Below are 26,509 nucleotides of genomic sequence, written 5' to 3'. Positions count from 1 at the left end.
CATTAACCATTACTTGCTGTGCCTTACAAACTCAAAGCATAAGAATAAAGTGCCTGTTTTAAATAGGAAACACACTGTCAGAACTTCTCAAGAACAAAGTTGAGAGTTGAAGTACTGACATTGTGCCCATGTTTCATAGAAAGGAAATTATATTTTGGCACTTAAGCTGCCTGTATGTGTGCATGCATTCGATTAGTGACCTGGTAACAGCAAGTTACTGTTTTGAATTCTTGCCTTATCGTGTCATTGGTGGGTTTCTCTAACTGCTCTGCAGTGCCATTGCACCACCATGCTAATTTCCCACACCCCATTAAGGAATTTCTAAACATTGTCATTTCAGTAAAAGTCCCTTGACACAAAGAATATGAGAGCTACGTATGTGCCAGGAGTGAATGTGTGATCCGATGGCTTTTAGTCTTCAGTCAGAATCATATGAGGCTTGACTGGAAGATAAAGACACTGTTGTCATAACATCGCAATGACGCAAACAGGCACATAGGCATGCGCAGTGCGCAGACCAATCCAAATCGGAAAAGACTCCACAGATTCAAACTTTTTTTTGTTTTGTATTTTAATCTACAAAGGCTAACATGTTTCATCTGGTTCAGACTTCTACTTTAAGAAAGCTAAATAAATCCATCCTCTGATATATCTGGGGGAAAAAAATCTAAATCCCTAAAGCCACATCGCTTTGAAGAATAGCTATGCGTGGCCATTCAAATGATCACACTGCCAGACACAGCATGGCACCGGTATGCAAACTTTACTCTAAATATTTTCAGCTCATTTTGGCTACACTTAGCGATCGCTGTTGTTTGGCAGGAAAGGCCGATATTTCATCCACTTTATGCAAGCTGTTAAAAGCCAGGAAGGGTGTTAGTGTCTGGCTGAGCAGAGCAAGGGGGGTAACCAAGTTTGTATGTTTAGTGCAAATCTTTTGTCTAAGCTGAGACTTAAGCTGGATGGATGCCATGGTGACTTATCACCCTGCCATAAGGGTGTCCAATTTACACCACGCTGAATGCCACGCATGCACAGACATGAGACAAAACAAGTACGAGTGTGAACTGGAATAAAGCATCCTCTTCTGTTTTTGGCGGGTCAGGACTAAAGTTAAATAACAGTTTCCTTGTTTTTGGATTTGAGCCCTCTTATCAGTGTGTGCAGCTGTGCACATAAACAGGCAGATTTCAATAATACGTTGCAGTCTTTAAAGTAACACACATTCACACAGTAACATTTAGCCAGATCTTTCACTGGTTGCTCTTTGAACTCACACCTCAAACCCATATAGTGTTACCATTCTCATCCCTCACCTACCTGCGCAATCCTGCACTGGAGCTCAGCTTTCTCCAGCTCCCAGGCACATCTGTCTCTGGTATACTGCAGCTGGAGCTCACTCCGCTTCTCCTCCTCTCTTTTCACTTCCGCCTGCACTTCCTCCAAAACCGTCTTCAGGTCCAGCAAAATCCTCCGGTTCTCCCCTCCCTGCAGGGACACATAGTTGGCATCAATTGTGTCAACCCAAGATTTCAAAAGAGGTCTCTCTCTCCTTTGCTAAAGGTCAACTTACACACACACATGGAACTGCAGGATACACATACATTGAAAGATCTCAGTGAACCAGACATGCAGCCACTGACCACACAGAAGTGACACAGACAAAGCATGTGCACAACATTATATTTAGATTTCACAAGGGGTAGTAAATTTACTTGTATGTCAGCCACTTCTCTCAACAGCGACTCCTTTTCCCTGAGCCATTCCTCCTTGTCCTGTCCGTGTCGCTTTTTCAAATCTTCAAATTTCTTTTTTAGCCTTGTGTGTTGTGTTTGCTGCTGCTGAGCTTCGGGACCCCCTGGCCACACCTGTCCCCTGAGGATCTCCAGTGGGGTTCCTGCGCCTCCCTCTCCTCCTCCGCCCGGTGGAGCTCCGAAAGGAGGCTCGTATATCTGACTGAACACGGTGGGTGGAGAGGAAATTCTCCGCAGCGGGCTGCGGCTTTTACCCCTGCCTCTGTCTGCCCTCTCCATCCTGGAACACGGCACGAACTCCCATCCCTGAGACGGGACGTAACCCCCTCCGGCACCGCCCCCGCCGTGCAGCGCCGAACCGTTCATGAACGCACTCCACATATTCCCAGGGCATTAAATTGAAACTAAAAATATCGCACAAACGAATAGGAGATGATCACCAGGCTATTTTGTAAGTATCCATGTCTTATCGTTGAGTCGAATCAGTCCTGGATACAGTTCAGTTTCAAACAAACTGGAGCGCCAATTATCCAAACCCAACCAAATCCCCTGTCGGCCACACAGCAGCTCTCAGGTAGGAATTCACCGCCGGGAAATGATCGCAGCAGACGACGGAGGGACCTGACGTTTTGCTACCCTCCATTTCAGCCCGGGTCAAACTGTCATTCTGTTGCTACAGTCATCTCCTCGCTTGAAAAGAAAAATTCCTCGCAGGTCCCACAGCTGCACACCTGCGCTGTTCGTTTGCGTCTGTCTGGGCTCCGTCTTCCGCCGCGTCTCTGTTTGCGCGCAGAGTCGTTTGTAGGCGACAATCCAGAGTTGGCAGTGACAGACACCCAGTAAACCACTCCGAGGAGGCGAACGGGAGAAGTTCCCAAAAATATCACGGAGCGCTCTGATGTAAGAGCGGCCTGAGTATTTTTACCCACTTGTAACCATGAGTTTATTTCCCTGAAGCCAGATAGCCGAGCGGCGCCTGGTTGAAGCTGCAGATGAAGCTCCGTTACCGTCAATCGACACCGGATTCCTCTAATTACGCGGCGGAAGGTGCCACCTCGCGCAGCGGCCATGGAAATAAACACGTTTACGCGCCGCGCCGCTGCAGATGTGAGCGTCATCACAGCTATATGTTCAAAGTAATGTGATCTAGATCCAGTTTAGAACGTAGAAATAGGATTTAAACCACTTGGTACTCCTATACGGAATAGAATAAACAGTCTACCGTGCGCGTAAACAAAGCACAACTGTGTCCTCTCTCCATCCGCCTCCCATTTCTGTCCTGCTGTCTTTGCATGACAGGGGGATGACTATCACGAGGAGAACGATTTTATTTTGCCCTAATCCCAACAAACTCAAATTTCCACTGCAGTTCCACGGTGTTATAAAGATATTTTGAAAAAGTAATTAAAGAACTACTTTTGCAACCCAAAAGTATAGTAATGTGTTCACACAGCTGCGTTGGCTAACCACGTGCTGCTGCTTGACTGAAATGAGTCTTTTTACCTTTTCTTTTAGTATGATCCTGAAAGTTGCTGTGAGATGTCCCCTTTGAAATCCTGTCTTGAGTTCAGCCTGCAGAGTAGCTGAACTGGTGCCTGGACCGGAATGTCGTGGCTTAGTTCACAAAAACAACTGGAGAGCGACGACCTACAGCTGAAACGATGCTTTCATTAGCTGGAATATTTAAAAAAAGAACTCCCCTTCCTTTCACAGTTTCTCCTCCTCTCTGCCTCCACAGCTGGCTCTAATATGTGACGTACGTAAAACATCCCACCGGTGGGCTGGAGGGAAGTGGACCGAGTCCTCCTCGTCCTGGTGGTCAGCTCCATCGGTTAAACAGATCCACTGTACACACATTTTTGTTGGGCTATTTTCAGGCCCACCGGAGGGCACCTTTTCATAAAATAATGGATGTAATATATCCAAAATCAACTACCAATGCCCTATTCCCTGATGGACATCTCCATGATTTGTTACAGATTGTGTTGACATTTAGCCATGACTCATTTCAGTTGCCTCAGAGGAACTTATAAACCTATTTTTAATAGTCAGGCTGTACCATTGTTACTGTGTGTGTTTGAGCCTGTGTATATTGAGTGTGCACTACCTTAACCTGCAACCATAACACAAACAAGTATTTATATATTCTCGCCTGCTCCTCAAAAGGCCATTAATGCCTTTTACTACAGTCACATGAATAACTCAAACATATGAATGTATAATGTTTGATGATGAGTGCAAACATAATTGCATACAATCGGGGTCACGTTTGAATCTCCAGTTTATGCTTCAGACGTGGTGGTTTCCAGCTCTTCACATTTTGGAAAACAGATTTTGATCTCTTGGCAACAGTATACATTCTTCACACTAGTAGTAACAGTGGGTTGTTTTCCACACCGTTTTAAATGAAGCTATATACCCTGCACAAACTTTGTGCTGCTGATAACGTCTCTGGTTGAAAGTAAACAGCTTTGATTTCCACATATTCCTATAGAGTGCAGAGAAATGTTCTATTATATAATTCACACACTCATCAGAACAAGAGTTATTATTATTATTAGTTAATATTAGTATTAGTTAGTATTATGACATACTCACCTAACAGTGTACAGTAGCTGCGAGATGGTTGGCATCCAGTAAATGTTGAAAGCGTCTGAGTAGATGAGTGTCCTGGATCATACTTGGAAAATGATAATGTCCTGTACCTTGAGTGACCTTACATGATGTGATTTACATAACAAAAATAAAATGGATGAACAAGTTAAAAGGAAACAATAAGAATGTACATAATACGATGCTGAACATGTGCCTCACAGAACAAAGAATAGGGTGAAAAGAAATACCAATTTAAAAATGGTGGCATAAGAGAGTGAGGAAAACAGAACAAGAATGAGGATCAGCAAAATAATGGGCTGAAACATCTTGATGCAACAAACGGAAAGGAAAGAAGATGAGAACGAAGAGCAGAAAGACAATCAATTAGATTAAGAAAAGACCATAAGATACCACAGAGTGACCCATTCGTGGGATTGCATGAGCTTACAGAGAGAGGCTCCTCTGCCTGCTTGTCCTCCTGCTTGGGAACATCCAACCGATCTATGAAGGTCTGCAATTCCTTCCTGAAAGCTTTCATCTGGGCGTTAATCCGATAGAGCAGCTCATGTTCTCGGATCCTGTGGAGACAATACACAAGTTGGAATCGGTTGTTTCAGTGAAAAACATTCTTTAATTAAAAAAAAACAATAAAAAAAACTCCAAAAGACACACACAGTGGGAGACACACTGAAATAGATTGTACGAATGACATACCTGCCACCTTCATCATCCTCATCTAGCCTTGCAAACAGCTCCCCGTTGGTGACATATACCCGAGCCTCTGCGATGATAGTGCTGGTGTCAGCGATTAGCCTGTCGATGGTCCGGCCCAGCCTCTCCGCCTCGATGCGGATGTCTATCATATGTTGCCGGTCCTTCAGGCTTCTGGATAAAAAACGGCTATCCACGGGTGAGTAAAGGGAACGCGTCGGGGTGAGGCAGCGGATGTTCCTCACCTCGTCCGAGTCGCTCTCCCCTCCAATCGGGCCCTCTCGCTTGCGATGAGGTGGAAGGAGGCGAGGGGAGGAGGCTGAGGCCGACGGGGTGTCATCATCCCGCCCTCCATCGCTCTCTGCGTCGCTGTCCCGCGGGCTGCTGCGGATTCCCAGGTGGGAGGCCAGGTCGTAGCGCTGCATGTTGGAAAGCAGCACTCGGTTCTCGTACTGAAGCTGCATGACCTTGCCGCTCAGTTCATTGATCTGCAGGCGAGCAGCTTTCAGCTCCTCCTGGAGGGCCTCCATTTTAGCTGAGTCAACTCCACCTGAGGGTCAAACAGCAGGAATGGGTGACTCGAATACTTAACCCCTTTACTTTTTTTTCTCACACATATTGTTCAGGTTAAGAGACACGATACACCACATTCAACAATGACCTTATGTGGACTCCCAAAGATTGAGAAACTACAAACCTCCTCCATGTCTTGATCCAGATTCATGAGATCCGGCTTTGTATTTCAGTTTATTGAGCTCACTGGTCACCTGGAGACAGAACCACGTGTTAGTTGGACTGTTTGTTGGATAACACAGGTGTTCTAAGATATAAGGTATGATATTGTAGTGGTGACTGTGGGATGCCGGTGGCGCTGCCAGGTGGGATAGCACAAGGACTTATGAGATGCGATTTCCCAGGACTTTTCTCAGGGCTAATTGTGGTTATGCTTTAGTTTGTGTGTTTCTGTTATGATTCTGTTATCTGCTATGTGTTTATTACACCAATTCATCAGAGGTGATGACGCCCCTGTGTGTTGTATGATGTGTGTCAGGCTTGTTCTAAACTAGCATCTATTTATTAAACGCTTTGCTGTCGCTACAATATGTTAATGTTAACATTTGTTGGGATACTGCTGCTAATAAGTCTTTTACAGCCTATTAGACACTGTTGTATTAAGCGTTTAGACATCGTCTGAAAATATTGCAAAGCTCACTTTGCTTTCGAAATTGTCAATTACATTTATAACAAATTCAATACTAAAAAAGTGTTCACATTTTTTCCCCTCAATTATTATGATTTAAACTTTCACGCTGAACACTTGAGCTTTTCCCTTGCTCATAAGTTTAAAGGTTTATAAAGCATTCTATATCACCTACTTTTTTATTCTCTTCTTCGATGTCTGCTAAATTCCTGCGAAGAAGTTCTGCCTCATCTTCCACCAGCTGAAGCTGTTGTCTCAGTTCAGAGAGGGCCTCGCCCTGCTCTCTGCTCTGTTGACCTCCAACGCTGGAGCCATCGACTCCCGCTGCAGCCAGACTAAGAAAGAAGGAAGCCAATTCACACATGTTGTCATTGTTACACTTTAACTATTTAACTCTACCAGTGTGTAAATAAATAAAAAAGAAAAGGATTCTTTCCAGTTCAACTTTTTAAACAGTTGAGCGAGTCGACAGTACCTGTCCTCCCTCATGTCATCCAGCTCAGCCTTCAATCCTCTGTTCTCCACCTCCAGTTCTACAATCTTCCTTCCCAGGATGTTCGCCTCCTCCTCCACGAGGCGCAGACGGAGCTTCAGCTCAGACTCGCGGGTCGTGGGAGGCCCTCCGGCCTCACCTTTAGGCAGAGGGCTGTCCACGTCCCCATAGAAGGAGCGGTACTTCTGCAGCTCCTGCTCCAGTCGATCCTTCTCCTTGTCAATCTTTGCCATTTTTTTCCTCATCAAGACGGCTTCTTCTTTGATGAAGGCAAGCTGGCATTTCAGATCCTCATTTTCTTCCTGTGAAGTAAAGAAACATGTTTACCTACTGTGTGGTTTCAGTCCTGTGATTTTGTGTATTTAGCCAAAAATTTTATGAGATTCCCAAGCAAAGTAGTTTCAGCGTATAAAATCAAATTACTTTGGTAGCAGGCTTAACACTCTGAATTCCTAGAATTTTGGAATGCCCCAGAACATTTTGTAACAATATAACAATCTGTTTTTCTATGTTTCGCTGGCTAACTGCGTTGTATAAATTATGGATCTGATGCCCAGTTCTGTATAGTTCATTTCATTTTTATTTGAAAATTCCATTGTAAAACAACTATGTCATGAAACGTACTCACCAGAGTTCATAATCTAATCAAGGGCTGACTCACCTCAATTGGGGTTTGTGGAGTCTTTCTCTCTGCTCTCTGCACATCCTTGCTCCCTTTTCTTTTTAGGGAAAGCTGCAAGAAAACAGTGGTTACATCATCATGATCAGCTCACTGTTTTCTCACTGAAGGCAGTGATATCATGCAGATTTATGGAATGCTGTTGACTCACTTATGGCAAAACCTCACTGCTTAAACTCACCCTCAAGAATATTTACGATACGATATTAAAATTTAAATCAGAGTCCTCGCAGTTAATGTGTATTTTCGAGCAGTAAATTGAAAATAACATAAACATAAACATGTCAGTGTTTCACAAATCTGTATGTTGCAAATCTTGACAGAGCATAAAGGCATAAATCTGTGATGTTTGTGCAGCATAGTGGGAACAGCTCCGGTGACTATGAACAGGGTACTGCTGGCTTTGTGGCTGACCACATTTTATGAGCTTGATTTTGTTTTGTTTTGTTTTAACCCTTTAAGATTTTTAGATCTGACAGCTATGGGAATCATTACAGGATTAAATTCCACCACAAACTATATGTTATTACATTACTGCCCATTTAGCTGATACTGTTTTGTTATATTCAATACAGTTTACATGGTACAACTTTGTACACGTATTCACACTATTATATGACATTGTGTCTAGAGTGTCTAGAATGCTAGTAAATGTATTCAGCCACTTTCTGGATGAACATGAACCACCTCAGCCCCTCACCTCTTTGGCTTTATCGAGTTCATTTTGCAGTGCCTGTTTGGTGACCTCAACTTTTATCAGCTGCTGCCTCAGCTTCTCATTCTCATCCTCCGTCTTTGTCCTTTTCTCCTCCACATTTTCCAGCTCATGGTGCAAACGTACAGACACATCCTTTGCCACCTAGGAAATGTTCCAGAAAGAAATGAACAGGGGGGGGTGAGTGAGGAGGATTACAGAGGCAGGGTTATTAATGATAATCAGGATATGGATGGTTTATGGTAGCTATGATGGATGGTTTAGCTCTCACCTTCAAGTCTTGCTCCAGGCTTCTCAGCAGCTCTTCATCCACTTGACCAGTTTCTGTGATCCTGAGTCTCTTTCTCTCAGCCTTCTTTAGGCGGTATTGCAAGATCCGACAGTTCTTGTTGGCCCTCTCCAGCTCTCTGCGCATGTCCTGAAGCTGGCATGCATCTTCTTCATAGAAGGTGTCTCGCATTTCATCCATCTCTGCACGCATCTCCTCAATTTCAGTCTAGCGGAACAAAGAAAAACAGGGAAGACTCGCCTCTGTTCATCCTCTAAGGAAAATTGCTCAGAAGCTTTTGCCTTAATTATCCAATCATGTAGTATTCGCGCAAGCACAACAGGTGCCACTATTGCGCATACAAAATTAGACATTTTCCAACGAAGCATATGAATTTCTACCATATTGGTTTGTTTTCGTTTACCTTAAGATCGTCGTTTTCATCCTCCAGCCTCTCGATCTCATCCGTCACGGTCGGGTCTGGCTGTGGCACCATCTGTGGTTTTTCTGGCTCGGGGGACAGCTCCGGCTCGGAGGCTGGTGGAGATGCTGATTTCGTCTGCATCTTCGCCCCTTTCTTCCCCAAGCTCTTATTCAAGTGAAACTGTATCAGCTCGGACTGCAAGCATCCCTCCTTCCAGAAACCCGGTCCGCAGCCCACGGTGCTCTTGGAGCTCTTCTTGCCGCTGCTGGCCGCGGTGGCCTCCCCTCCTCCTCCTCCTCCTCCTCTCGGATTTTTGCTCCTCAGTTTGGGGGATTTGGACGCGCAGGGTTGGTCGGAGACAACGCGGTTCGGAGGAGAGGGTGCATCGGCGTCCTCCGCCGTCTGGGCCGCGGCTCTCTCCGCGGCCGCGGGCCTACTGAGCGTCGGACTTTCAGCACCGGCAGCCTGGACAGCAGCCGCGCCTCTGATCGGTGGAGCGCCGCCGGCTGGGCGTTCCCTGCCCGTGGAAACTGGAGAATGACCCCGGCTGCTTCTGCCTCCACCTCCTCCGCCTCCTCCTTGCTTTGACGAGACGGGTTTAGACGGGTTGCTGGTCTTCTGCGTCCCTTTCGATCCGGTGTCTTTCTGTCCGGCCGGGGACGATGATCGCTGCTGCTGCTGCTGCTTCCGGCTGCTATTGTCTGGCTGCCGCGATGAGTCGGCAGATGATGGGTTCATCATGGTGTCAGAGGCTAAGTTCATCCTCAGTGACAACCATCTCCTTCACTAATATCCCTCATACTGGAAGAGAAAACACTATTTTATACATGCATTGTCTCAAAAACAACAACAACAACCTCTTTCCTTGTCAGATTGTGAAAGCAAACATGGCCTCTATGACAAAAGATGCTTTGCATAAAGAGCAAAGTGTGTCATCAGTGATCAAGTTGCCCATCCAGGACTGTTTGTTGGTACTTGACAGAGATCAGCTGCGGGTTGGGTAATTAGGGCAGACATTGCCGTCACATGTGCCCGGAGGGTGGGCAGGGGGCGAGAACAAGAGAGCCGTGGCCATTATTCCTGAATCAGGACCCGGGCAATTAAACAGCGCTGCTCACCCAGTTGACAGAGAGATAGAAAACAAAAAAAGGAAAAAGAGCTTCTGCTGGATCACATCATAATGTGATCTAGCAGAAACAAAGGCTCGTACCAGCTCTCCGTTTCCTGTCAGCCATCATCCTCATAGACCCAACATGCCCGATGACTCATTACTTAAACAGGAGGATGATGGCTCGAACAGTTGTATGTCCAATTTCCTGTCAAAGATATCAAACTTGATACAAAAGTGCCAGATGCGAAGGGCAACACGTACTTTTTACATATCTGCACTGTTTCTGCCTTTATTTTATGGTGCTCCGATTTTATAAGCTTCAGAAACATAAGGTCCGCCTCAAACAAGCCATCACCAAGACCTGATTTATTGAAGAAAATTCAATTAGTCAAATAAAAGAAAAGACACAACTCTAGAATAGACTCATTCGTTGTGTCTTCCACATACAAACAGCTGGGAGCAGCAACAGTAAATCAACCTTCCTTGGAGGCCTGACAATAAAGAACAAAAATGTAGACCACATCTCATCATTTGTCCTTCATGCGGGTTACTGCTGTTGCGTTTATACATTTAAAAAAAAAACAAGAAAAAAAGGTTTGTGACCTTTAAGAAACGGTATAACCACTTGGAATAAGACGTTTTCTTACCTTTCTCTCGGGTTTCTGTCGGATGCTGAAGGGTAGTGGTGATGGGGAGGCAGAAGAGATGCTGACTCGAGCGCCTCCCGACCACCAAGCAACCTGTTTCAATATTCATGACATTACATCATGTTGGGAGGACCCGAGCTGCACGGAAACGGAGCTGCGCATCAGGCTGCGCTCATTGGAGGAGCACCGGATACAGTCTGCTCTCTGCCGCCATATCTCCTCCAGACAGTCGAGGATCCAGACTTACAGTTAACCATATGTGGATATTTTACGTTGTCTTCTTAGAACAATCAACCCTCATTCATTCTGATAGCATATTTATTAATTATAGTCTTTAACAATCAGATATGCTAGTGCTTCACAGAATAAGAAATAAGAAAAAGTAATTCACAGAGCCAGACTGTCAGCGTTCATCTCATCCGCCCATTTCAGCATTTTATGTCTTACCTCCTTTACACCTGATGAGAAAATGCACACCACAGCTTCAGTTTGCGCATTTACTAAGACACACAGTAAAACATGTTTCAGTATTGCTCACCTTCCACATGTGTGAGTAAAATTTAAAAAAGGAAGCACAAAGTGTCTGGGACAGATTTATATTGAACGCTGTGACTTGTTATGCTCTGAAAGTTTCCTGTCATCGCTTTTAGCTTCTGTCAAGACTTCAGTAACCACCGCTCTCGGACTCCTACCTCAGTGCAATTATTTTGATTCTGTCACTGCCAGCTTTAACAACACTTTATCTTAATCTCTTCCAAACCTGTACTCTATTGTAATCACCGATTAATTACCAGACTTAAAAAAAATTAAAAAGAAGAAGAAGAGAAAAAAAAGACCAAGCATGGGCTAATCAGCCTGGTGGTGAAAAAAGAAATAGTGATCCATTTTCACTGAATGGGATAACAGATGTTTGGGGCCCTGCACTCTCTTTCACAGCCACACACATTCCCCACCTCCACCCTCATTCAGCCCCAGGACTATTCAATCATTTGCTTCCATTAAAGTGACAGATGTCTGCATCAGGGACATTCTCACGTCCCTGTTAAAATGACCCACTTTGTTTTGTCCGAAGAAAAACAAAGAAAAGACCATATGATTATCTGCAAGCATTTTTTTTTTACTTACTTAATATTCGAAGGCATACACAGCTCATTTGTTTTATTATTAGATTACATAATTCAATCTGAATTTGAGAAATTAAATTAAATTGTGTTCATTGGGTGAAGCAAGCGGTCTCATTTTGTCAAAAAGAAATGTTTACTAATAAAACCCAACTAAATCATGGTCACATGCTGGTAAAATATTAAGTCTATTTTTTTTATATCTATCACAGTTTTCTCATTTGTCCACATGGGTGACTAATTGTTGCTTCTCAGTTCTTCTTCCCACTCAGCGGTGTGAACACAAGTACTGCTATGAGTACAGCCAACGAGAAATGGAGTAACAGACAGCGTTAGAAGCCCTGATGAACACCCATCTAAAAATAGCTCCCACGTTTATATCACACACTAAACTCCCTCTTTCATTCTCTCTTTTCTATTATTCAAAGATGCTCAGTCTCCCATTACACTGTCACGGTAGCACCACAAATATCCCAGGCAGTGTATATTTGTCACTGTCAACATGCTCATGAATCTGAAGCATTGAGTAGTTTTTTTTCAGCTTATTCTAACATTGGGTGCCACTTCATTATCAGTCAATTATATGTCACATTTCAGCATGCACACAGAATGTCAAATGGTGTAAAGTGTTATGAAATGGGAATTGGATCAAGTATAAACCTTTTAGTCAACATAATAGGTGAGCTCTTTGAACGATACATTACAGTTATGACCTTTGTCCATTTGATTATGGGGTGCATCATAAAGACGACAAGAAAAAACACAAAACGCTTTCTGAATTGAAGTATCCATCCATCCATCCATCCATCCTCTAAAGTCACTTTATCCAGATCAGAACCACGGTGGCTGACTCACTTTATTTTTTTTGACAAGAATTACAGATAAACCCAAATATAACACAATAATCGCCACTGGTGAGATCAGCACATGTTAACACTGTTAAAACATGAATGATGTAAGTATGCTTGATTTTTTAAAGAAGTAGAGTTAGTGTGTGTGTGTGTGTGTGTGTGTGTGTGTGTGTGTGTGTGTGTGTGTGTGTGTGTGTGTGTGTGTGTGTGTGTGTGTGTGTGTGTGTGTGTGTGTGTGTGTGTGTGTGTGTCACAATGCTAAAACCCTATTTAACAGCATACTTTACCTTCTTCGATACAGACCCACATAACTGATTGAAGAAGATGCAGTTGGAGGAGGGGGATCAGTGGGGAGGGGTTTGGAAGGGTGGCTGGTATAAGGGGGGGGGCTGCTCAGACATCTGCTGTGTACCGTCACCATGGAAACCTTTGTCTAAACTAAACCTTTGTCTAAACTCATCAAAAATGGAAGCGAATTTTGACAGCGTTTGAGCTGAATTGTAAATTCATGACACGACTTTTTTTTTTTTTTCTTTTGTCTGGTCCATATTTCTTCAACTCAAAATGTAACACAGCATAGGTGATGTGGTCCCACCCACTATAAGAATCCATCTGAAATGTGTATATGTATATTGCTGTAATGATTTAATATTTTTTTTAACCCTTTTCTAAATGTTACATTTGTATTTTTTAAAGAAGCAATATGGAAATCATTGCATAATTTATTGAGTCATAACAATACATTTATGGTATTACTTTTAAGACAACCTGTAGGGGTCTCAAAGCATTATACATGACATTGAAAATAAACATCTCCAGTGTCTTCAGTTTGAATGCTCATCACCAAAAAAGTCATTTATTAGTGGTTAGTCACAATAGTAACTCATGCAAATCATTAAAAAGGCACTTGGTAAGATTTACTATACTTCTTTTAAAAGTACTGAAGTTTCCATTCCAATTAAAAATTACTTAAGTTACTTGGGAACAAAAATGTATTATTTAAGATAAATTAATCCCAAATGATAATCCTGGCATAGGGGTTTATATTATGGGGTATATATTTCAAAAAGCTGAAACTCACCGAGAGTGAAACATGTAAAAGACTTTGAATGATTTGGGTTGCCATGTATTCATTTAATTGCTTACACCTTGCACAGATATCAGGGTGAAGAAATATCTTTTTCTAAAATCAATTCATCAATCAATATTTACAAGGCAACTTTCATAATAACATGATTCAAAAAGAGCACCACTCAAATGGAGCTTGATGGCAATCAGATAACTCTTAAGTCCTGACTGGGAAGTGATGGCTATTATTGTCTGGTGTTATTGCTAAGCCTGATAAAGTTCTTCCTCTTAAGAAGAAGACACTATTTCCATAATTACAGTAAAAAAATAAAAATAAAAAAAATTTAAAAAAATTATAGCTGATGACCTTCATGCCAGTCAATAACGCATTTCCAATAATGTGGCCACACTGCCCTCTAGTGTACAAAACATGGCCATTCTCGCTGGCCAATTATAGAATCGTCTGCAATGTTAAATGTTGTGGTGCTCACAGTGTGGGATGTTGACGACCCTGCGGGAATCCGGGGAGCTTCAGTGGATATGCAGCAAGAGGAAAATGGAGGTCAAGTATGCATTTTCCCAGATAATTTTTTTTCTTTAGATTTTTGGGGAAAGAATCGTTCGTGATGAATAAACAGAAATAGATGGAAGGTAAACATATTACTTATTTTACTAAACAACACTTTTTTATTCTAAAGTTAGTTGGTCAGTAATTCTAATGATAAATAAAATACACTTTTTGTGCAAAATCCACACAGAAAACCCCTGATCCAAATCAATGCAGGATGGACAATACCAGATAGATTTGTCAAAGAAATGCAAAGACGAGTTAATAGAAGAGACAATTACAGGAAACCAACGTTTGTACAGGCATTCAGTTTAATTCAATTTGAAGACAGTTCAAAATTATGATACTAAAAAAAAGCGACATGGACGTATAAATGTCCAGGCGAACAAGCTGGGAGCATTCCCAAATGGACAGTGTACAAAATATCACAATGTAATATGTACAACACAAAAAGTAGACAAATACACAGACAAACACTCTCAGCTAAATGGAGTTTGGTATTTGTATAATAGTAAATACCAGATAAATCAATAAATAACATCAAAATGCATTGGTTGATGAAAGATATAAAGCAGGATTTGCTGATATAGAGCTGATCATTGATTTATACTCTATATACTACAGGCAGAGCAAAGACGTTCTTCATAGTGATATAGCATACGAGGTCACTATAGAGGTTCTCCAGCTCTTTATGTATAGAAACCATAAGCTTTAGTTTTTCAAATCCACGTCATCCCCCTGATAAATGTACATTCAAGCCAGCTCAGGACAAGAGTTAAGCCTGAAAGCTTAAATGCAAAAAGATATTTGAACATGTGAACATATTTTACACAAAGAAATACGGGGGAGGAAGGGAAGGTTTGGTTAACGTGATAAAAAGTGTCTGTAAGCTAGCTCTGAGTTCTCCAAAAGTACAAAAGGGAACCCAGAGCATCAGCACTTTCTTTGTTCGGCACACAACATCTTCACCAGTGTCTAAGACAAACAACAACTTCAGAAAGGATATATCATTAAAAAAGACTGGTAAACATCTGCAAAGACAAAGATTCACCGGCATCCCGGGCAGAAAAGGGGGAACACTGAGATAAGTCATCTGCTTTGTTGCTTCTCTGGATAATATTCATTACATTTCATCACGGTATACACAAATAGAGATGTACAAAATGCATTATGCTTGCTTGCAGAAAGAAAAAAAAATTAGATTTCCCCTTTGCATGAGCTAAGATCGAGCTTTACTCCATCGAAAAACAATGATGAAACCCTCCAAGTGTCAAAGGAGGAAAAAAACGAGTTTGCTTGTTTTTGTCCATCTCTTCATTATTTGTCCTCTTTCCGTTGCGTGCCAATCAATGCAAGTAAGGAGTAAGGACAATCCACACCCCCCCCAAAAAAATAATTTATCTGCACAAATATGTGAATAGCTATAGAGGAGTTCAATTAGACAGGAAACTGTAAACTTAAAAGTCATGTAGCATCAACATCAGCTTGACAAAGTGATATTATAGTGTATAGTATCATCTGTTTTATATTTGTACAACAAAAAAGTAATACATATAAATGCACACAGACATGTTTGTGCATGTTATGGTGAGTATTCCTGTCTCAATACAGCAGTGTATGTTAACAATAGCACTATACGTTTTGTTAAGAAGCTCAGGTGTGTTTGAATATAGCTTTCCGAGCATGCCAACAAGGCCTGGGAAAGTCTCTTACCTTCGCAGGTTCAGCTTTTACTCGCCTTTGAATCGGACCTACAGTACTTGGCACCACAATAAAGAGAGGGAATACAAAGATCTATCCTTGACCAGACAATACCGTTTTTTGGTGGGATTTTTCATAATGATGGCCATTTTAGGCATGATGCTGTTACCAACAAATTAATCCTCTCTCAACAAAAGCCTGTCTCATTTTTATCTACAAGAACTCAGATCGTGGCTTAAATAAACACATCACATCCACCCAATCAACTAAATCCTCATCAAATGAAGTCTTTTGTGTTTTCGCACTATCAATCTAGAAGCCACAATAAGGCCCTGTCTCGTCTAAACCACTCTGCCTCCTCCTCTAATCCCTTTTGGCTCTTCCTTTCCTCTTTCTCCGACCAGAGTTTTCCTGGGGCTTCTCCTCTTTGCTCCCCATCACCACCGCGCCATTGGCGGCTTTGCTGAGCCCATTGAGTGTGCCGTTAGAGAAAGCCTTGCCTGCTTTGGAGGAAGAGGAGGCGTCACGTCGTGTGGGCTGCTGCCGGCGGTAGGTCTGGTAGTAGAAGTTGCCGAAGAGGATGATGAAGGTGATGGCGTAGCAGATGAGGGAGTAGTGCATCCAGTGGGGGAAGTCACAGTTGACATACAGTGACAAGGCTGTGTGGCCGATGGTGACGTGGAACTGGACCTGAGTCACAACAAGAGAAACAAAAGCTACAGATTTTGTACCGGATCCTGTTTTCACAGCTATTAAAAGGGTCTTTCAGCATGAAAATCCTTATCTTCAGTTTAACATTCAGGAAGAGTCGCCTTCCAAAACGTGCCAACTTAATGTATTTTACTGAAGAGCTTTCACGTATTACCATCTGGATGATGGTCAAGTACTTTTTCCACCACAGGTACTTTTGGATCTTGGGTCCACAGGAGGCCAGTCCGTAGTACAGATACATCAAGACATGGATCAACGCGTTCATGTGTGCACCGAAGAATGCTGTTCAGTGGAATACCAAAACAAAATAGTTTTATATTAGTGTCACAGGTATCTTAACTCAATTATTTAAATACATTTTTATATTTTTCTGCCATTAATAAACATATAATATTGTTTTGTTTTTTTTAATTAGCCACGTGAATGGGTCAAACTCGAGTGATGACAAGACCTTTGGTCCAAGTTGCCAAATAACATCATACTGTGCAATATCACACTGTGCAATTATTCCATTTTAATCTATCCCATTTCTCATCCTGCTCTTTTATTTATCGTTCAAATGCACCTTATTTTAAATGTTTGACTGTTGGCACTACTTTTTTTAAATATATTTAAATACGTTTTTTTTAATGCCTTTTTACCGGTTGCTAAGCAATGGCATTTCGTTGCCAGTTCCTCACTGTGTGATGTACTGTGCAATGACAACAAAGAAAGTCTAAGTCTAAACTGAACCTCATGTTTATCAAAACTCTGTTTTTCTAAGTGACGGTATAAGAAGTTAAAATGTCACCGATGAAATAACCCTTTGTCCGACAACCTGATAAGTTGAAATTTTCATAATGAACCATACGTTGATTTATGCCCATACCTCTGCAAAATTAATAGAATGATCTAATCTTTACTCAATATTTAGTACTAATCAATAAATACAAGCACGTCAAAACATAATGACCTAGAAAAAACTTGCAGATGTGCACCGATGTCGACTTAACAGTATTTTTTTTTGGGGGGGGGGGGGGGGGGGGGGATTGTGGCATTTCCATAAACTGATAACAATCTTCTGGCAAGGAGTGAAGGCAACACACTGCACACTGTAACAGATTGTACTTTAAAAGCTAGTTTCATCTGGAAGCTGTTTTTACACTCTTGAGAAGTGGGAGAAATCAGTCTCAAAAAAACAACAGACACTCCGGCAACTTGAAATGGAACAGAAAAGCCCAGATACGGAGAAGCGGAGAGAAGGTATTTGGCAACACAGTGCAGTAATGAGCACAACAGTTCAGTGACGTCATCGTGTCGTTTGGATCAAGTAAAGGATACTCACACTGCCCTCCTGCCACCCATTTGATGCCGATCCACCAGAGCGTGAACATGGTGCAGTGGTGGTAGACGTGCAAGAATGTAACCTGGTTGAATTTCTTTCTCAGGATGAAAAACACAGTATCCAGATATTCAATGCCTTTGGAGATGAAATACCACCACAGGGCTCCGGCCACCTGTTTCCAAAACATGAAGTTATGCGTTAACTGTGAATAAGAAAAAGAGTGTATGCTTCACAGTGGTGTAGAGGTTGGAACTGTTACCCCCACTTGACCTGTGATTGACACCCTGTCCAGGGTGTACTACTCACACAGCTGGGATCTGTTCCAGTGCAACCTTTTGTTGGAAGAAGCACTTTAATGAGCCTTACTCATGTAAAGAATGCATGTTTCTCTTCTACTGTTCTATCTTGACTGAACAGTCACCTGAGACTGGCCAGCTCTTTCTGGTTTCTGTGTCAAGCATGGAACTACGTCATGAAGCAACAGGAAGAAAGGGGAAACCGAATGCGATTCTTGATCCTTCTTACAGCTTGCTCCTTTTCGTCATGTTTTAATTGTGGGATGATGAGTTTTCATTTGGGTTGTAAAATGTCTACATCTATCTGTGAAAATTGGAAGATGTGTTCTGTTTGAAGTACATAAATAAGTAATGACTGTATACATGAACTTCAAGACAGAGATAAGAGAGATAACAGGGCTGTCGATTGTGGGGAAACTGCATGCATGCCTCTGTGCTTGTGTGCATGCATTATGGTGTCGTCTACATATACTCACTCGAACTTCATTGGGGTCGTCAGAATAATCCACGGATTGACAAATGTAGCTGTAGCGTGCCGCCCGCGCTGCCATAAACAGCTGAAGGAAATCGCAACACATTAATTGTACTGTGTCACTGATGAGAAAAGGACTGACACACATAATGAGAGTGACACTTTCACAGGAGGAAAAGAGATACGGAGCAGGAAACAGGCTGATTACACTGTAATTAGGTTAGTGTAAACCCACATCATAAAGCTACTACTGTAACACACTCATCCACATCTGTCCACACATTTGGGAGGATAGTCGTGGTTTGGAAAATATACATCCTCGGATTTAGTTCACTCACTGTAAATTGCTGTACACACAAGCGAACACTGATACTCTTCATAACCTGTTATACCTCTTTAAAGATGAAGAAGTTGAGGAAGACCATGCTGAAGTTGTAGACGATGAGGGTTTTGCGGAGTTGGAAGGGCTCTCTGTTTTTCATGTATTTGGGCCCCAGCCAAAGAAAGAGCAGGTAGGAGGTGCTGATGGCCAGCGTGGGCAGAGGGTTGTCCATCAAAGGCCATTTCTCCACCCGCTTGTCTGCAGCACAGATATTTAAGTGTAAGAAAATATATGTATTGATCACAATACAGGTCAAACAAAGAGCAGAAACGCAGAAAACCGGGAGATGATTAGTGGCTAACGGGATATAGTCTTTCAACTCTCGGTTTACAAGTATACCGCAAACAACTCTGCGCTACGACTCTGGAATTGGCTGTCATCGTTCCTGCTTTCCTGACTGACAAGTAAATTAAAATGAAAAATATGTTTTTGCCTTCTGACTGCAGCTGATAGTAATATACAGTACTTACATTAACATATTTTTCAGTTACATATGTTGTGTACTCCTACGGAGCAAGATTGTATCTCTGTGTTTCTCCTGTGAGGGATTGGCAACCTGTCCAGGGTGTACCATGCCCACCTGCACATAATCAGTGTGGATTGGCCGGGACGCTGCTGAATATGAGCAACGTGGTACAGAAGATGGATGGAGCATTTGTTAGACTTCGTCAATGACAAATACCAAGAAGTATGACCTTTCACTAACTCAAGTAAAATTGAATCTATAGGCGGAAATCATCCATGCAGTTTGTCATTTATGAACACCACCCTCCCCCTTTCAAACACTTTCTTTTTGAGAATTTTTCCAGTTTATTTCAGACTCCAGAAATCTGACACAGAATGTAAAACCCACACAAAACGCATGCATACACACATAATTATGTTTACTCACCAGCATAAAAAGATCTATGGATTTCCAATTGTTTAATATAGAAAAAGAAAATTACCTGCAATGGTTAAGGTCCATTTGTAGAACTCAATGGTGTCATTAATTAAGTGTGTAACGATCTCCATGGCTGAGTCCAGAGACCTGAAATAAAGGACAACAAGCATGGAAATGGAGCAGTTTACATTTTTCAAAGTTTAGTTCAACGTGATCCGATAAACAGCAGAACCCAATGAGTCAGAGTGGTGTCATCCTGTTCCAGGAAATCAACAGTGTCTTTCAACCTGGAACGTAGTGGCAATCTTGCCTATTTTTATGCAGGAACTTGAAAAACAAAAACCAGACCCAGACCCACAGGAGGCCAGATCCGGAGTCTATGGCCCCATCAGGCCTTGATAGATGGGCTATAGGCTTCATTGCGCACAAAGGCTGATGACACCGACCGGCAGAGCGCATGTGTCAGCAGATTTTTGGCTTGAACACGACCAACAGTCATCCTGGTGGTCTTTATAATGAGAGAAGGACTTGAGTGGTGTCCCACTTCTACACTGAAATGGGTCATCTCCTATAGAGAGCCAGACGGACGCACGTGCTGATAAGTAGCGGAGCGCATATTGAGGCGCGCGGTGTGATTTAATGATCCTAAAAGAAGCCCCCTCATCCTCATCCTCATCCTCCTCCTCTTCCTCCCCCTCCTCCCTCCAGCCTGAAGCGGATCAAGCGCTGCTGCAGCATCTGCCATAGTCCTACACACTCTCTCTGCACGAACGGCGCTCGGGAATAAAAACATTGCTCATTAAATTCATATTTCCATATAATTTCCAAAACGCTTTGGCAGATGTGCGCCATAAATACTCCTACTGGATATGGCGGTTTTTGCTTTCTGCGATATCCATCCCGGCCTTCAAATATTCAGGGATACACAGGCAGGCACATCACTAATTTGGTTGATCAAAAAAAAAAAAAAAAAAAATGTTCCCGTGCCAAAGATATAAAAACACTTTACACAGCGGCCACATACGAGCCCACACTCACTGCATTAACAGCACAGAGCATAACATCGACATTGGTGTAGCTTTCTACGAGGACTGAGATGCTTATTACCTTACCGTGTCGGTGCTATTAAAAAAAATCCGTCTATTGCGACATTCAATGCAAGGTCGTGCGGTGTGCGTTATTCCAGTTTATAATCGAGTGATCACGTTTTGATAGAAATGTTATTTATGTTGCATCCGCAGAGAAATGATCGGGCCGCTGGATGAACGGCGATGGATGGATCTGTCGTTAAGGGACCATACTAGCCTCCACTGTGCGTCTGCCTCAATGAATCGCTCTTCAGAGCCCCAAGACCCCGCGTCAAGGCGCGTGAAAAAGGCACGAGACTTCCGGTTAAAGGTTCAAATTAATGGAAACAAGCCAGTCCTTAGAATGTAGCAAAAATGGAATCCGCAGGATTGCAGATAAAGGGATTTATTTGGTTATGTATGTATGTATGTATGTATGTATGTATGTATGTATGTATGTATGTATGTATGTATGTATGTATGTATGTATTTATTTATTTATTTATTTGTTTGCTTATTTGTTTATTTATTTGTTTATTGGTCTGTATGCTCAGATCAGCAGTGTTGCTCCCTGAGCAAGACCCTTGACCCCCATCAGGTCCCTGGGGTGCCTGAATGTGTCTGCCCACCAAATTCTAGAAATAGGATGTGGACAAAGAAGTCTCCACAAGGTGATTTATGAAATGTGACTACTTTAGTTGGTTTATTGATTTGGTATGGAATTCCATCTCTTCCACATAACTGATACAGCCAATGTGGCCACATTACCATATCATGAAAATTGTAGCTTAATAGCTAATACTCAAAATTGTAGAAACATGTGGAGAAATATTACTAACATCTAATTTTATTCAGTAATCAGAATGTAAACTACATTTACAAATTGTCACATTTCAACTTTTATCTGTGCAAAACAAAACAAAAAACATATGCGCAAGATGCTCTACATGAATGCACGCCAATCGCTACAGTTTGTGGAAGAAACAAATATTAATTGGAACAGAGCTGGAATCAAAATAAGAGGTTTTGAATCTCACCCAAAAGCTTAACAACAATTTTATGTTACTGTTTGTCATTAAATATTGCTCTTTTCATACATTTCGTTGTAGTCATACGAAGGGAATTTAATTTGATTGGGTGACGTTTACTTTTACAAAGTGTCCGCCGATTTCCTGTGTGATCAGTTTGTGAGGGAAGCTTGATGCAGCTCTGCTCCTCTCCAGCCACTTGTCGAGGCAGGATGATGGAGGGATGCTCTGCGCATGCGTACTGAAAGAGGCGGATGCAGCAGATCGACGTCAGCTACGTCAAGTTGCCGTGACGCAGCCAACGCGGCACAGGAAGTGTATTTCACTAAGCAGATTAAAGGGGTCCTTTTTTCACATTTAAAATGATCTGAAAGCATATCTTATGATATTTAACAGTCAAAATCGCCTTATACATTAATAAAACTTCTTTATGACTTAGAATTGTGTCGGTAAAACAAAAAAGTGGCGACTTGGAAAGTCCGCAGGAGCTTTATTCTGAAGATCCTTGCACAACTGCGCTCTATTCGGGGCTCGAGCTCACTTGACTCTCAATTTGCTGATTATTCACCGGCTTCTCGCTTTTTGCTCGCTGTTTGTATTAGATCTCTCCTTCACTTGTGTTCTTGGTTTGGGCCATCAGCGGAGCGGTTTACGCACGGTGTCTGCGTGGCTGGGATGAAGCGCGCCGAGGAGATGTGCGTCCTGGACGCACGTCTCTGATGGTCGTGAGCTTCCATCACAGGCCCTGTCCTCTGATCACTGGAACCGCTTCCACATATAATAATGGTCCGGTGAGGTAGTCAGAGATCCCGCGTGCTATCTTTCAAAAAGAAAAAAGAAAAAAAGTGAAGACTGTTATCTAAAACATGAAGATTTGGAGCACGGAGCATGTTTTCAGGTTTGTGATTTGTTATTTTTGACAGTAATCTAGTAAATAGAAGTGATCTGTCAGGGTAGGACAGAGTAGTTCATGATGACCTCAGCTTAATTACGCGAGGTGGAACTCGTCCTTTAAATCCTGAAGTTCATGACTCTTTGATAGATCCCACCTGAGTTGGGTTTAAGAGTCTGTTGGCTGGTGATGAGAGTGTAAATGAGCAATAAGTACTATGAGTAACGTCACAGAGAATTACCACGTGTATTTTGTTAAGCATCAATATTAGAGACACATATAGTCCATAGTTGTCCCATACCAGCACGTGTCAGAGGGTTTTTAGCAAGGGTTTTTGAAACGATGCCTTGTTATTTTGTTTTCTTTGGAGTGCAGTTACCCATGGGAGACTGTGATCAAGGCTGCCATGAGGAAGTACCCAAACCCCATGAACCCTAATGTGGTCGGGGTAGATGTGCTGGACCGGGGTATGGATACAGAAGGACGACTTCACAGCCACCGACTCCTCAGCACAGAGTGGGGCCTGCCAGGTATCGTAAGAGCGGTAAGTCGTCCACAGACACTGAGATGTGTGGAAAATGGAAATTATTATAAATGTAATGTGCTTCATCCGGCAGTCAAAACGAAAACATTACCTGGCTCTTCTCTTACCCCCTAACACACGACAATTTTAACAATCAAACAGAAGTAAGAACATTCAAACTAACAGATATGGGTAGGTTCACAGTTCTGTTCTCGATTCTAGAAAGTTTCCTATTATTATTTTGTTTGACGTGTGCAAGTCTAATTTCGACAACTTCAGCAGGCAAGGCCTAACGCCCCACCCTGTGCTCTGTAATGCCCCAATAAGGGGGCCCCAGACCTCTCATTGAGAACCACTGCTCTTACCTGCTGTGCATGTTTTTTTGTTCTGATTGTAGATTTTGGGAACCAATCACACACAGACGTATGTTCGAGAACACTCCATAGTTGACCCAGAGAAGAAAAAAATGGAGCTGTGCTCAACAAATGTGAGTTTATGCCGAGAGGTTCACTTTGATCGACACAATAGACTTTTTACATTTGAAAATTTACATTGTCTGTTTTAATTTGGGCAGCGGTGGCCTCGGAACACAAGAGAAAACTGTGAAACAGGGGAGAATCGTAATGCATCAAGTTACATTCTCTCACGTGTCTGTTCCAGATTACCCTCACCAACCTCATATCAGTGGATGAGAGGCTTCTTTACAGACCCCACCCAGACAACCCTGAAGTGTACTTGCATATATTCAAATCTTTATATTATTGTGTGTTTTGTGTGACAATGCATGAAGATATTGGAAAAAAAAAAAAACACTGAATACATTGTGGTTTTCATGCAGTCCCATGCTATCATAGAAATGTTGCTAATGTACCTTCCTCACTTTGCTCCTCAGTACTGTCCTGACCCAGGAAGCCATCATCACGGTCAAAGGAGTCAGCCTCAGCAGTTACCTGGAGGGAATGATGGCCAGGAGAATGTCTGCTAATGCCAGGAAGGTAAAAATCAAACGATATGGTAGTTCAAATGCTATTTGATTACACAAGCATAAAGAAAACACACTCATTTCTTTGCATGTGCTCAAAGTTGAACTCGCGTGTCTATAAACTCTTGACCGTCCCGACTGAACTGGACTGCATGTTTTCATCGATGTTCACCTGGACTTTTGTTTCCTCTCTAACATCTTTCTTTCTCTGTGTGGATCCATAGGGTTGGGATGCTATTGAGTGGATTATTCAGAACTCTGAAAGAGAGAACGTTCCTCTCTGACATTTGCTAACACTGGTAACTCTTCCCCTTTCCTTCCTGTTCGACTTCAGTCTTAGCAGATTGCCATAAGAACACTACTTTTTATTTTCCCTCTCTTCCAGTGTGTTGTGAGTGTACAAGGATCAGAGGATGTTTAGTGTTTATTTGTTTGTACACACAGGACACCAAGCCTTCAGTGATGGCGGCTTTCCTCAGCTGAGCCTCATAAACCACAGGGGATTTTCAGCATCTCCGGATCCTCTGCAGTTGATTCCTGACTCCACCTGTGGAGGGTTATGTGGATTTTCACATCACCGCCTCTCTTACCTCTGGAGTAAGAACAGACAGACTGACAGTGGAATATCTGCCAAAGCTGAATGGTTATAGCAGCATGTTTAACAATGATTTGGGGGGTTTGGGGGAGGAGTGGTCAAGTAGATGTGGTTCAATACTAATGCAGCATTCATTAATCCAATTGTTTCAATTAGATGTTCTGAACTCAAACGTTAACAGGCTTGATTATTAACTTACTACTCATATTGACTTTAGTGTGATCTCATGTCTTCAGTTTAGAAGTTGATGCACAGACAGCAGAAAGATGCCATGATGAGACACGGTATTTGTTTGTTTTTTTACACAGATGCGGTACAATGTTGATATTGTGCAACAAAACATATTTTCATTGGACCCTATTGTACTTTTTCTGTCATGCCTAAAAGACTCCCAATAGTCGGAGAAAGTTACAATATGAGAAACTTGCTTTTGGTGCTTATTTTGTGTTACATGGGGCAACAAACTAGAGAATGTTTGCATGATTGTAGTACAAAAAAGGATTTTTGATTAAAGAAAAATATTTCTATCTATTAGTTAAGAAGAAGAAAATGGTCAATTTCAATAAAAGATGGTAATATAACATTGCCATTGCTTTATGCCAAACCCAATGCAGCTAAAAGTAGTTTAATAAAAGGACGATGCGGGGAAGGGTAGTCAAATGAAACGTTGAAAAGCTTGAAACTAATGCCAGTGTGTGTCATTGCTTTGGCTGTGGTGTCATGCCGACACGTCATGCTTTCAAGCATTGGCCGCCTCCATAAAAGCTACCTACACACCCTGCAAGGCAGGGCAGTACTGTACATGCGATGCTGCAGTAGGAGAAGCACACGGTCACCTATGTGCTCAGTCGTATTTCTTGAATACTGAACACTTTACATATTTGTATGGATTTTACTTATTTTCAAACATTGTGTCAAAGGAAGTAAATTATATTTACTTTCATCTTGTCTGCGTGTTGTGTAAATGAGTTTGGTTTCCTTTTTAACTTCATCCGTTGTCCTGCAGCAATTAAAACAATTTGATAAAATTACATCTTGGGACTAAAGTGCACACAATGTTTGTATGAGTTTGTTGTGTTCTGTAAAGACGGTCATTCCGTACCGACTGCTGCCGTCTGATACTATGTCATTGGCAGAAGGTAGCATCAATGACTTCTTGGATGTAGGTTACAAAATGGAAATACAACTTCCACTACTTTCTTGTGCATATTTTCTAATATGACACCAGTGTAGCAAAACCCAGTAGAGTTTATGCTATTATGAGATGAGTAAACTAATTTTATATTCCTCACCAATTGAGAGAGATTGATAGATAAAATAAACTGACAATTGCTTCTGAAGTCTCTTTTTGCAGTGTGTTATTTTTTCCAATAGAGGGCAGACTTTCACTGTTGGGAATACATACATGTTCAACTGCAGCCCCTGCTCACCTCCACAGAGAGGCTCA

The 26,509-nt window shown here is 42.1% G+C and overlaps 4 protein-coding genes across 5 annotated transcripts in view; 1 reads left to right on the top strand and 3 right to left on the bottom strand.

The window, feature by feature from the left end:
- Nucleotides 1-2,488, bottom strand: part of mtcl3a (MTCL family member 3a) — a 12,839-nt gene extending 10,351 nt beyond the window's left edge. For both annotated transcript variants that reach the window (XM_080500429.1, XM_080500430.1), the window contains exons 1-2: nucleotides 1,716-2,488; nucleotides 1,321-1,488 (exon numbers count right to left, since the gene is read on the bottom strand). In XM_080500429.1, coding sequence (XP_080356555.1) covers nucleotides 1,321-1,488; nucleotides 1,716-2,135 — 588 coding nt within the window. In that variant the 5' untranslated portion in view covers nucleotides 2,136-2,488. The remainder of the gene's footprint in view (nucleotides 1-1,320; nucleotides 1,489-1,715) is intronic.
- A 2,076-nt stretch (nucleotides 2,489-4,564) lies between these two features.
- Nucleotides 4,565-9,581, bottom strand: mtcl3 (MTCL family member 3; the record flags this gene model as incomplete). Its single annotated transcript, XM_080500242.1, has 10 exons — nucleotides 4,565-4,675; nucleotides 4,798-4,927; nucleotides 5,064-5,610; nucleotides 5,758-5,827; nucleotides 6,437-6,596; nucleotides 6,737-7,056; nucleotides 7,416-7,487; nucleotides 8,134-8,292; nucleotides 8,420-8,644; nucleotides 8,841-9,581. The coding sequence occupies 10 exons, from the start codon at nucleotides 9,579-9,581 to the stop codon at nucleotides 4,565-4,567; spliced, it is 2,535 nt and encodes an 844-aa protein (XP_080356368.1).
- A 6,689-nt stretch (nucleotides 9,582-16,270) lies between these two features.
- elovl4a (ELOVL fatty acid elongase 4a) lies at nucleotides 16,271-20,106 on the bottom strand (the record flags this gene model as incomplete). The annotated part of the gene is made up of 6 exons (XM_080500272.1): nucleotides 16,271-16,597; nucleotides 16,773-16,900; nucleotides 17,943-18,114; nucleotides 18,715-18,795; nucleotides 19,103-19,290; nucleotides 20,040-20,106. The coding sequence occupies 6 exons, from the start codon at nucleotides 20,104-20,106 to the stop codon at nucleotides 16,271-16,273; spliced, it is 963 nt and encodes a 320-aa protein (XP_080356398.1).
- Nucleotides 20,107-22,849: 2,743 nt separating this feature from the next.
- prelid3a (PRELI domain containing 3A) lies at nucleotides 22,850-25,008 on the top strand. Its single transcript, XM_080500246.1, has 7 exons — nucleotides 22,850-22,968; nucleotides 23,338-23,506; nucleotides 23,883-23,972; nucleotides 24,146-24,216; nucleotides 24,378-24,480; nucleotides 24,692-24,766; nucleotides 24,912-25,008. Exons 1-6 carry the CDS (start codon nucleotides 22,937-22,939, stop codon nucleotides 24,749-24,751), a joined length of 525 nt encoding a protein of 174 aa, XP_080356372.1. The 5' UTR covers nucleotides 22,850-22,936; the 3' UTR covers nucleotides 24,752-24,766; nucleotides 24,912-25,008.
- The last annotated feature ends 1,501 nt before the right edge of the window (nucleotides 25,009-26,509 follow it).

This window comes from Blennius ocellaris, assembly GCF_963422515.1.
Source record: "Blennius ocellaris genome assembly, chromosome: 8".
Classification (NCBI taxonomy): domain Eukaryota; kingdom Metazoa; phylum Chordata; class Actinopteri; order Blenniiformes; family Blenniidae; genus Blennius; species Blennius ocellaris.
The sequence above is the reverse complement of the archived record's forward strand: the minus strand, read 5'-3'. Positions and strand labels throughout refer to the sequence as shown.